A 12,012-nucleotide genomic window follows, 5' to 3' on the forward strand; every position below is an offset into this window, starting at 1 on the left:
ATCTTTGTAAACATAAATCCCCCTATAATTTAAACATCAGTACAGATTTCGGGCAAAATGGATACATACATTCACACCTTGCATAAGTGGTCTGTCTTTGCACAGGTCTTTATAGATAGAATCATCTGAGCAGGTGTGTTTCCTCCAACCCCCCCAAACACACACACCACGCCCAAATCTCTCCACCCCCATGCCTGTCAGCTCTTCTTCCTGGCCGAAACCGGTTTGTTAGGCACCATATCAGATTTCACTGTTGTCGTCCTCCACTTTTCTACAAGGTGTGAGAGGAGGGAGGGGCGTCGGTTCGCACGGCAGTTTGGGAAAAAAGACAGAGACAGAGAGAAAGTAAGAGGGAGACAAGGGCAACAAGTCAAATAGTGACAAAGACACACACCCATTTCACAGTAAGTATATGAGATGAAAACAAAACGTACTTGTTCTTCATGGAGCACCTGTTATCTGTGAAGGCAAAGCAGGATGTGTTACCGCGCTTTATTGCCACTTACCTTTCTAATATTAGCATTCATTTGGGATTTGAAAATCAATTGAAATGCTTTCATAGGTTTCCCATACAGGCTCATTTATCTGTGCGGTTTCATAACTCACAAAGTAAAATGCTGAGTCCTCCAATAAACAACAAGCTGGCACAGATCAGGCCTCCGATTCGTAGCCTTTCATAGTCTGGCAGAAGTTAAGAGGGGACAGAGCAAAAATTGAATTGCAAAACAAACATCCTATAATTAAATGCACTACTATTTTATTCATGCCTTGTCTAACAGACAGATCATTTTATTAAATATTGCTTTTTGACGATCACATTTGCAATTTGCTCTTGTCGAGGGGCACATGCGATTTGCAATAATCTAAGTAAAAACATGAAACTCTGCATTTATAATCCATATAAAGAGTGAGATGCTGTCGTGCAGATTATAATAATTAGGAGATAAGAGTTTCTGTACTTACTGTAAGCAAATGGATCTGCAGAGCAAACACAAGAGGAGGATTAGAAACAAGAGAGGGGGAAGAAACATTAGTGACAAGAGTCACTTTAACTTCAATGGAGGGTTCAAGATGTCAACATTTTACTCCAACAAACTATCAATATGTCTCTAGGTTACGTTTAATCTTTTTCAAGCATCCATTTTGGAATAGTAACAGTACAATTGCTCTGCATCTAGTTTGATTTCTTCCTAAACCAGTTTCTAAAACAACCAGTCTCAAAACAAGACGAGGTGAAAGGATAGTTGTGGCCTTACTTGCTTCAGTTTCCATGAAAAGGGTGAAGAGAACTGCAAGAAAGTCAAACAAGTGAAATGTTAATTTTGTTGAGCAAGCGTTGACTTTAATGCAAACAGGCGGTGGCTCTACTAGAACACACTCACAAAAGAGTTTTTAAGATATATGGTATTTCTTTCTTTAAAAACATGTTCAATCGTGTCTGGAAATTGTGTCAATTGTGTCTCGGTAACGGGACGCTTTTTGAACAAGTGAGCTTTTGTATGCCCATTCATTTCCTTGAAAATAAAATATCTAGGATATTTTGTTGACTTGTCTTTTTTATGTTTTACTTACCTGCCATAACGGCCACAACAGTAGGATGTCCCATCTTCAACACAACTAAGGGTCAGATAGAAAGAGAATCCGATAAAGACAGAGAGAGCGGGTGACAACATATGATTGTGAGAAAGGCTAAAAAACTAAGTGGAACATTTTGTTTCCCATCACGTTGCCTTTTGTTTCTCACACATACACACACATGCATGCAAGCAACAAAGCGCACACTTCTCCCTCTCTCCCCGGGAAGAACGTCTTTGTTGTGTGAGAGGTCAGTGTCTCGACAGCAGGGATGCATTCTGGGTGTTTGGAGAGTAAACAGCGGAGCATTTTTTGTCTTGGGGTGAAACCCAGCTGCTTTCCAGACAACTTTCCTGCAACCTTCACTTTACTCCAGAAAAAAAAAACATCGCCTTGGGCCAAACACAATGGTGTGCTTTACAGAATCCAAATATATTTCATGATTTGATGACTTTCTCTTCATTCGAGCAGTTGGATGTATTACCTACTTTAAATAAAGTCAGTAATAAGTTTATAAAGTCAGTAATAAGTATGTCTTGTGAATCCAAAATACAGCTTTTCCTAGACTTTGATGACTTTCATATTTTAAAATAGATACATATAGTCATAAAATATCAAGTACAGTTGTTTGTTAAACTGGCAAATGTACGGTAATTACAAAAGACAACAGTCTTCTTTAACCCTTTTTAAAAATAACAAAAATAACACTAACATAAAGTGCCCCTATTGTATCGTCCTCCATATGTTAGTAACTTTCTTTTTCAGACATTAAAGATGTATACTGAGAGTAGGAGACAAGTGGACATGCAACAGGACCTGTCAGCAACCTCACTGTAACCTCTTGTTGATCTTGAGCACCCTTGGGCCTCCATAGAGGTTTGATTCACTGCATTCAGTGCCCATCCTCTCTTTTTTTGCATCCCTCTGGCTCAAACTAGTTCCCCATGCACACATGTATCTTGTGCTTAAACCTTGCATAGCAAAAGCACAGTGAACCTAGCAGTAGATAAACACTTTCCTTGCTTTTTTGCAAATCTGATTTGATTCTGCATGGACTATCAAATAGAAACGAAGACAACTCCTTATCATGCAGTTTTTGTCACTTATCCTCAATCATGGCCTTTTATCCTCTGTCTAAAATGTAATTGCAGCTATCAGTTAGCATGGCATTAGCCAAGGTCAAACTCTGTCCCATGTCTTACAATGTGTCCACTATCTCAGATAACACAGCAGCGGCAGACGGAATAGACTTATGCTTGGATTAAATAAGATTTGACAAAATAATTAGGTTTTGCTCGCTAGAGTGGATGTTACAGTTCAGTGTCCTTCACAGATTACTGATGTTCTGACAACATCCCCATTCGTAGGTCTGCATTCTTCAGTGAGCCAAATCACTGCAGTGCTGGACTTCTTAAATATTTAAAATTCCTGATCCAGTTTGGAAAATGTACTGTTGACTGAGGTTAATTTGAAGACAGCAACATGTTGCTTTTGTTAAGTCAAGACAAGCCAGAAATCAGCCCGTATGTTACTATAGACTCGTCATACAATCTCGTGGATACAATATCATAAAATATAAAACAGAAGCTCCACATGCCATAAACAAATGGACACTTTAACATATAATATATTTTCAGCACAAGCGTTTTATCTTTTCAATTTGTGGTCACTTTTCTCCAAATCTCCAAAGCAATTAAAAAGCTCCTCTTTCAGTAAAGTCCTCACATGGACTCTACCTACCACACGTCTATCTTCAATACTGAAAAACCCAAACACTACAACCAATGGAATGTTTCACAGGAAGGTGACCTTGACCCCTAACACTGATGGCATTCTATCTTGCTCCACTATACCTGTGCTTACCTGAGCTGATGGTTCAGAAGAGGAGGAGTGTGTGTGAATGTTCCAAGACACTGTCTGGTCAAAAGTGTGTATTTTCTATTTCACCTGAATAAGTAGCGCCTGCTCCTCCTCTTTGTTTGGGATATAAACTTAAGCGTGCGCGTGACGTTTACGTATAGACGAGTGGCTTGTTATTCCATAAACATCAGCGTAGTGAAAGTCATTTGTGATTTGCTTCAGAGGGACCATTTTGAGAGCCATTTTGAACTTTTAAACTTACACGAAGGTAGAGATTCATACATTCTTATTATAATGTTAAATTTGCGTTACTGTGATTCACCAGAAAGACTGCTTTGACAGAACAGTGATGGTCAATAAAGCCTTTTCACTGTGTTTGAACAACATATCAAAGTATCAAACCCAGAGGGGGTGGCGGTGATGGAAAATAAGTCGAGGAGAGAAACTGTGAGAGTTGTGTCAACTTCTCAATGCTGACACAACACAATTCACTTCAGTTTGTATTATTTTACAAGTCCATATCAAAGCCCCCAGTAGACACAGACAAGAGGAGTGTGTGCATGTATTGTTCAGTGTCTTTGTGTCCTTCTGTATCTCATTTCATTGTTGTCTCCCCCTCTGAGGCTCTGCCAGGTTTCCCAGGTATCCGCAAGTGCTCCCCTCCCTGTGGACTAGAGCTCTCTGTTGGTCTTATGGTTGACAGGCATTTTACATTTTTTTTTCTTTTTTCGCTAACCCTGGTTAGAAGGTAAAGATTTTTTTTTACTGTAACCTATCCCAGGAAGGATCGATTCAAACTCACAATATTTCTTAAAAAGGAAATTATTTTTTTTTAAATGTGAGTTCAATCATTTGTATACCCCTTAAATACCAAACAGGTGGACTTTGTTTCTGGTACATGCTGTATTGTACCTTGTGGGTCTCTGTTGGTGTTACCCTTGTATGCACGATACATGTGTGCAGAACTATGCAAGTCCATGCATGTGTCACAGTGGTGATCAGTGACTATTAATATCCTTTTCCTGTCACACGCTGACAAAGCCAAGGCATACATCAGCCTCTCAACAAATGATAATACTGTGAGAGCAGAGGAGATAGAGAATGGCAGAGACACAGCCAGTAGTTCAATATATGTGTGTGTGTGTGTGTGTGTGTGTGTGTGTGTGTGTGTGTGTGTGTGTGTGTGTGTGTGTGCGTGTGTGTGTGTGTGAGTGATAATACAACAATTTGACAGCAAATTAGAGCAACAACTGGCGATGACAAAGCTGAGAGAGCGAGAACAGAGATAAGATTCACAGTGGCTTATTCACTCCCATCACATTTTGAACATTAATTTGCATGGATTACTCTAAATGCATAATTTTCTCAAACTGATTTGTATCCTGTTTAAAATTCCCATAACGCACAATAATGAAAGAGGGAAAAACTCTGTGTCTGCACTGTATCTGTTGTTCCCGGTATCTGTCTGCATGAAGCAACATTGTTCATGTGAGGTTGAATAAAGGTCACCATGTATTCCATGTCAATACTCTGTCACTGATAGAATTAGAGAGCGGATGCTCAGTGTGGGTTTTCTTTCCGTATATGTGTAGGTTCTAGGGTGCTTCTGTTCGTGGTGATTACTAAGATATCGTTTTCCTCTCAGCAATGCATCTTGTCATATCTGTAAAAGTAATAAAAGATGTACACTACTGAAATTAAATTAAATGTAGCCTAACAATAACATTAGTGTTATAAAGAAATACAAGGATCACATTTGTACAGTAACATGACGATCTGATCCATCAAATATAAATGTTAGCAGTTGACAAAAGTGGAAGAAAAAGTCCTGTATTCTGTTTAGTTATCTTGCTTTACTGGTTTTGTCTTTTGTTCTTTTTTAAATGAAAAAAAAGAACAAAGACAGCAGACAAGGTCTGGTTATAATAGAGGTTATCTGTAGGTCAGTGAAAAGGATTCTACAAGTTGTAAAGCCTATCTTTGGCTCTACTGCTAACTTCACTCAATATGTTCAACTTGTCACTATTTAACTTGTTTAACATTTCCTTCAATGTTTCCTCAGGTAATTAAAGGTGTTGCAAGTTAAACTGATCCCTTTTCTGTTTGGGTCGACTTGAGAACACACTGAACAATGTAGGTTATCAGTGGTCACTTACGCACGCACGCACGCACGCACGCACGCACACACACACACACACACACACACACACACACACACACACACACACACACACACACACACACGTCTTTGTTATGGTATTTAGGATGTTTGTCCATAAACAGTCAAACTAAAGGTCAAGCTTACATAGCAGTGAATGAGATCCAGTTAGTCAGCAGATAAGAGAGCTGCGCTTAAGATCATATGGAAATTTCTTCAACCTGCAGCTAATAGATAGTAATGCTTAATGTCATATTTGGAAACTCTATAAAACTTAGTGCTGGATCCTCATAGGACAAGTGTGTTGTGTATTTAGACACGTTATATTGGTCCTTTTCCCCCAAATTAAGAAATGACGAGCAAGACGTGACCCGACTGACTCCTACTGTAAGTGCACTACACTATTGTTTCATCTGAACGTTTAGCACGCAAACACCAAGTAAGGCTTCTTCGCCCGTGTTGGAGAAAGGGAAGAAATCAGACAGAATATGACAGGAACCTATTATGGGTGAACCGAGGTGTAGCGCAGCAGCTGAGTCAACACGTTGCTCCATACTGCCTCTGTTGTATCAACTAAAAGACCAGGCTGAGTTTCTCTCCTGCTGATTTAGTGTGTGTGTGTGTGTGTGTGTGTGTGTGTGTGTGTGTGTGTGTGTGTGTGTGTGTGTGTGTGTGTGTGTGTCGTTGGCTGTCCATGCTGCTCTATCAGGTGTCACAACACACAGTCAGAGAAATGAAAGACCACAGTAAAAAGCACATTGGGGCTTGGTTTAGTGTATCATGGTTTAGAGTCACATGAACAAATTAGTTTCAGATCATCTGATCATTTTGAGGGAAAGGGTAATTCCGTCCATCTTATATATTAATTGCATGTTGAAGGCTCATAACTTATATTGTTTCAGTTACTTTGTGCAACATACCACCAATAAGTTAAGATCTGTCTGAATACAGGCACACACAATTATAGACATAAAAAGTGCATTAAAAGCAATGCAACATAATGTAATACAATAGAACAACAACAACAAAAACTATAAAATAAAATGAGAAGTTAGGAAAAATTGTAAGTAGGAGAACATTAGAAAGTTAATAGGGGACTTTACAAAAGCCATGAGGCCCCCTCAGACTAAACCAAAAGAAAGCGAAACAAGGTGGGTCTTTAAAATTGGTTTAAAAATGTAATTGTGTAACATTTGTGAAAGGGTGGGATGGGTCAAACCCATAACACAGCGAATTACTGTAATCACACCGGAAAACTGTTACCATAGATGAGATGACAACAGCTTTCATTTGGCTTATATTTGATATAAGCTGATACAACAGACAGGAGGTTTCAATGGCAGCAACAGCACAAGGCTGCAGAGGTCTTGTTCCTGACGTGTCAGGAGTTCACCCCCAGGGGGAAGCAAAAGACATACCACAGTTGTGATGATGTGTAAATCACTGTTCATCACTGGTCGCTAGTCTACCGAAAAAGCATGCAAAATAACAAGAAAACGTTTATTATGACGCAGAACCATTACATTACATTTCATTTAGCTGGCAGTTTTAACCAAAGTGACTTACAATAAGTGCATTCAACCATGAGTAAAAACTCAGAACAACAAGAATCAAGAAAGTACAATTACTTCAAGAAAGCCAAACTACAAAGTGCTATAAGTAAGTGCCATTTAAGTGCTACTAAAGTGCTGCTTTCTTTATTCAAGGTATAGTCGGAAAAGATGTGTTTTTAGTTTGCGGCGGAAGACATGGAGAAGATGTAGAGAACCAATGTAAAATCTTCATGCAGCAGCACAATGTTGGTAAAATTGAAAAGGACACCCATGTTCTTAAGATGAAGGGATGTAGAAATAAACCCTCATTTGCATAATTTATAAACGTATATTAGAAATGCCAACTACCAGACAACAAAGTGTGAGAACCAGTTGAATGCTGCTGTGTGTATTGTAGCGTTCACTCTCCTGAAACATTCAAACAGGATAGTACAAAGTGGTCCAAATAAGCACATTTAAATAGAGAGTCAGGCACACGAGAGGAACTTTGAATCTATACAGTTGACAGAATTTTCTCAACTGTCAAAACAATGATACTGCTAGTTTTTGTTTTGACATCATGCTGCTTTAATTTGGCCACACACTTCCCTTCATGCAAAGACAATGACTGCGTATCCACAAGAGCATCATGGCTATTTCCTCCAAACATATAGAATTACTTAGACATCTAACTTCCGCGACTGATTCCCAAATAAAGCAATTCATTCTTCAGAGTTTTTATTGAATAATAAGGCAAATAAAAGTGCAACATGCAAGAAAGGAAACAGAAACGTAGTTTTTTGTGTTTGGTATTTAGAATGAGTTACTACAGTGGAACAACAACTAAGTGGCTTGTAAACTGAGCAGTGAGTGCTTCCCTCAAGTGGACAAACTGGGAAAGTGTAACTGACTAAACTGGTATAACAAGCACAGCTTGGACCGCACTAGTCAGTATTGAACCGTCTGTAGTTTGTTGTAATACAGCTGTGAAGCAGATGTGGAGGCACAAAGGGCAGCTACTCGTCTATTCAGACAATCAGCACTTTCATAAGATCAACCACTTACAGCGATGCAGCCAGTAGCTCAACCTGCGGGGGACACTTCCATTGTTCCCTTTCATAAGAAAAGAAAGAAATTATCCTTTATTAATTCCCTTGGGGAAATTATTCTTTGCATTTAACCCATTCTAAGAAATTAAGGAGCAGTGTGCTGCCATGAGGCGCCCGGGGAGCAACTGGGGGTTCAGTGTCTTGCTCAAAGATTATTCGACATGTGAACTATGGGGAGACTGGGGGCTCTACACACACTCACACACACACACACACACACACACACACACACACACACACACACACACACACACACACACACACACACACACACACACACACAGACAGACACACACACACTTGCACACTTGCACACACCCACCCACGAAAGATATCGTGTGAAAGGTCCAGTTATTGAGGACAGAAGAAGGAAGTGAAGATATCCAGAATGGATCCAGCCTCAACAGACAACTAACCTACAGACCTGAAGACCTAAACACAGCTGTCTTTTCAATTAGATTGCTGAAAAAATACAATGTTATGTTTTCATTCTCTGTTGGTTAGAAGTTACAGAGCAACCGTTTCCTTCTACTCCTTTGTTACCATTGTGTTAATATCATCTTGTGTTTCTCCCCTCCCTGAAAGCACAAACACATCACAGATTACTTATCAGTTTTCAGGTTGCGGTCAATGCATTCACCACTGAATTGAGGCAGCATACTTACAGAAGCACCTCTGGAGGGTCTCAGATCTCCTCAGAATGATGAACGATAAACCGAACACCAACAGCATGCCGAAGAAGCCCCCAATGGTGCAGCCAACGATGATGGCATAACTGGTGCCACTATCTAGGGGTGAGGATAACAGGACAGAGTGAGGGAGGAGCATTTACCACAGATGTCAGTACTACTTGCTATTTTGTAGAATTATTCAAATATGTATTAATGCTTTGCCAAACATGATATATATGTTAAATTGAAACAGAAGAGTCTTTACCATAAACATATAGGATGGCAGCAGTTGCATTTGGATTATTTGGCTGCTGACATATGACTATCGTGCCGTTGTCGGAGAAAGAAGTTCCCTTGAGGGTCCACACAGCTAATGACTCTTCGTTTTTCATATCACAACTTCCATAGAGAGCCTGAGGAGAGAGACAGGGAAGGGAATGAAGAGGCCTTCAGATTATAAAGAATACCAGATTTTAAATAAGTTTGTTGTGAGCTGGGCTTATGCTCTTACCTTGGTAGAAATGTTAAACAACTATAATATCTTTTGAAATCTTATAGCGAGTTAGAAAACACAAGCAACTTTCAATTCAAGTCAGAGTTCAACTGCTCTGAGAGATGTTGCTTACTTTCTCAGCTTTGTGACAGTGTGATAACAAGATATTGTTACTGAGGAGAAGAAGATGAGGATAAAGTGAGGCATCAGAGTAAATACGGAGGTCGACGGCGGCCACCTTACCTGGGGGATATCTTCCACGTAGCCCAAGGGGCATGTGAGGGTGTAGTTGGCTTGACTCCTGAAGAAGGTGAATGTGACGTTTGGAGAAGCTTTGGGAACTCCACAGCGAAACACAGCCGGTTCTCCAACAGCCACTGTGACGTTAGCTGGGTGTGTGCGGTAACCGAGAGCAGGGTCTGCTGCTGCTGCTGCTGCTGCTGCTGCTGCTGTGGTGGAGGTGGAAGTGTTGGTGATCTGAGCTGAAAATAGCATTGTGAGTGGGAGAGAGATTAGGAAAGATCAAATTGTGGGAAAAAATATATATTAATTAAATTAGATATTTAATTTATTTAGAGACATTTAAAGGCGTTAAAAAAAAATCTACTATAACTAATTTTCCATTTATTCAAATAAAAAAATAAAAAAAACACATCAGGAAGCATTGACATATAATTTGTTCAGAGTACTATGGATGCTTTTTCCAGGCAGTTTGGAGTGATCAGAAATGTAGGAAACCAATGAAGGAACCAAATACAGACCCAACAGATCAGACAGCATCAATACTCAGATAATTGTTGAGCTGAGTTGTTGTTCTATGCAACAACACATATCCATCCTTGTTGTGTTTTGTTTACAGGAACTGGATGCGACATTAAGCCAAAGTCCTTCTACTTAAACATTTGAATATTCTAATGAATTTCTTGGAAGAGTGGAAAGATTTGTGAGGTAAAAATCTTACAGACTGCAAAACATTAACCAGAGTCAGGGTAGTGTCTATGTATGTTTTCAGTTTAATTCCAAAGCGAGTAAGCACAACTTAAATAAATCTCATACTTTGAAATCCTGGACGTGGAGAGTTACCTGAGGAGGGCGAGGTGATTTGGAGCAGAGCCAGCAGCTGCAAGCAGAGAAAAGAAACCTTCCTCTTCTTCCCCCTCTCCTCCATTAGTTCTCCTCTCAGTCTCTCTAAATCAATCTGGAACATTTGAACAATGTAACTTTACTTTTCCATCAACAATATACAATACGCTTGCAGTAAAAGTACAATACTCCTTGTGTTTTCCTTTAGATTACATGTGTTGTGAATGAATGTGAAAGTTGACGACTGAAGGCAGATAAACAGTCAATTTTTTTTTCTTTACACTTTTAGATACACATTTAATGTGAAAAAGGTAAACATATTTAAAATGTTTTGAGAAATGACTATCGTCACTTTAATCATTATTATATAAATATTTTAAACCACTGATTTGTATTTCATTCCATCTATTGGATGAGTGCATTTGGCCTGAGCAGCGTATACGCCATAGAATTATCAGATTTAACATTCATTACGTATTTCTGAAATCTGATTGCAGGCCTTGTTCTTATCTTTAATAGATAGACAGAGCAAATGTGTTGTATGTTTCAAAGCAATCATTGTATCACTTACATTTCATTTACAGAACATTTGTTGCTGTTTTAATTTTATTTATTTATTTAATCTAAATCAGTATTCTGTCACCCATAATCTTGACTCTTTGGTCCCCAAATTCTGACAAGGTTTTTGACAAATAAAGTAAAATAGAAAAAAGTTTCTTGAAACGTAAAGAAAGATTATTGACACAAACCCATAAAGTGAACTGGAAATTCCACAGAAGGTCTGCAGGCAGCTTCCTTATTCGAAGAATGTGACGCAGCTCCTTTGAAAAGAAATGTTGCTGAAATGAACTTCTCACAAAACAACTTCTGTATAAACTGTTTGTCTGAAATATATATACTGCCTCAATAAACGATGAATAGACCGTCTCTCTCTGCACCTCACTCTATCCTCCCGCTCCAACCAGGTGGGAAATTGAGATCAACAAAGGCATGTAGACATGTTCCTGATTGAAGATGGATTTCTATGATTGAGAAACAAAAAACAAAAAAACAGGTTGAGCAGGCCTGGCCTGAACCAATAATAGCTGCTGGAGGAAATCTCTCTCTCTCTCTCTCTCTCTCTCTCTCTCTCTCTCTCTCACACACACACACACACACACACGCACGCACACACACACACGTTATCCCCTAGTCTCCCTTACTTCACAATTTCACTTTCAAATAAGTTCCCTCTGACGAGCAGATCGACCTGCCGACAACAAAGAGGAGATTGCATCACTTTTCACTGCATACTTGCTCTTGTTCTTGTTTGAACGGCCTGTACCAATTACAGTAATTATTGCGTTTTTCATTGTTTGACATTGAGATGAAAGGTTCTATGAAGTGGAAAGAGATGATTATATATTTAGGCTCTGCTTCTTGCTTGATAACAAGACTAGAGTGAACCGCTAGCGGCTCTGCACAACGGTGCTTTGAGCTAAATGATACCTTCAGCATGCTAACATGTTCGCACTGTAAATGCTAACATGCT

General features: G+C 39.3%; 1 protein-coding gene and 1 long non-coding RNA gene across 3 annotated transcripts; both read right to left on the reverse strand.

Annotated features, from left to right (window-relative positions):
• Positions 1–606: 606 nt before the first annotated feature.
• Positions 607–3,476, reverse strand: LOC306744511. Its single transcript, XR_013771101.1, has 5 exons — positions 3,439–3,476; positions 1,573–1,617; positions 1,257–1,289; positions 964–978; positions 607–681 (listed from the first exon to the last, which is right to left on the reverse strand). It is a non-coding gene; the product is annotated as an uncharacterized lncRNA (long non-coding RNA).
• A 3,609-nt stretch (positions 3,477–7,085) lies between these two features.
• On the reverse strand, positions 7,086–11,495 carry LOC306744848 (uncharacterized protein). Of its 2 annotated transcripts, XM_079227542.1 has the most exons (7): positions 11,420–11,495; positions 11,231–11,302; positions 10,482–10,596; positions 9,642–9,880; positions 9,171–9,318; positions 8,900–9,022; positions 7,086–8,812 (listed from the first exon to the last, which is right to left on the reverse strand). In XM_079227542.1, the coding sequence occupies exons 3-7, from the start codon at positions 10,564–10,566 to the stop codon at positions 8,763–8,765; spliced, it is 645 nt and encodes a 214-aa protein (XP_079083668.1). In that variant the 5' UTR covers positions 10,567–10,596; positions 11,231–11,302; positions 11,420–11,495; the 3' UTR covers positions 7,086–8,762. The 2 variants fall into 2 exon arrangements, with proteins under 2 accessions (XP_079083668.1, XP_079083669.1); XM_079227543.1 differs by having other exon boundaries at positions 11,231–11,421.
• Between the last annotated feature and the right edge of the window lie 517 nt (positions 11,496–12,012).

The sequence above is a fragment of the Taurulus bubalis genome (assembly GCF_910589615.1).
Source record: "Taurulus bubalis genome assembly, chromosome: 12".
Taxonomy (NCBI): domain Eukaryota; kingdom Metazoa; phylum Chordata; class Actinopteri; order Perciformes; family Cottidae; genus Taurulus; species Taurulus bubalis.

What these genes read in the sequence shown, in the direction of transcription:
- LOC306744848 (XM_079227542.1), bottom strand. Translation starts at nt 10,566, where the DNA reads ATGGAGGAGAGGGGGAAGAAGAGGAAGGTTTCTTTTCTCTGCTTGCAG. An exon ending in AATCACCTCGCCCTCCTCAG is followed by an intron (nt 9,881 to 10,481) that starts GTAACTCTCCAC and finishes TGCTATTTTCAG; the next exon opens with CTCAGATCACCAACACTTCC. An exon ending in TGCCATCCTATATGTTTATG is followed by an intron (nt 9,023 to 9,170) that starts GTAAAGACTCTT and finishes CCTCACCCCTAG; the next exon opens with ATAGTGGCACCAGTTATGCC.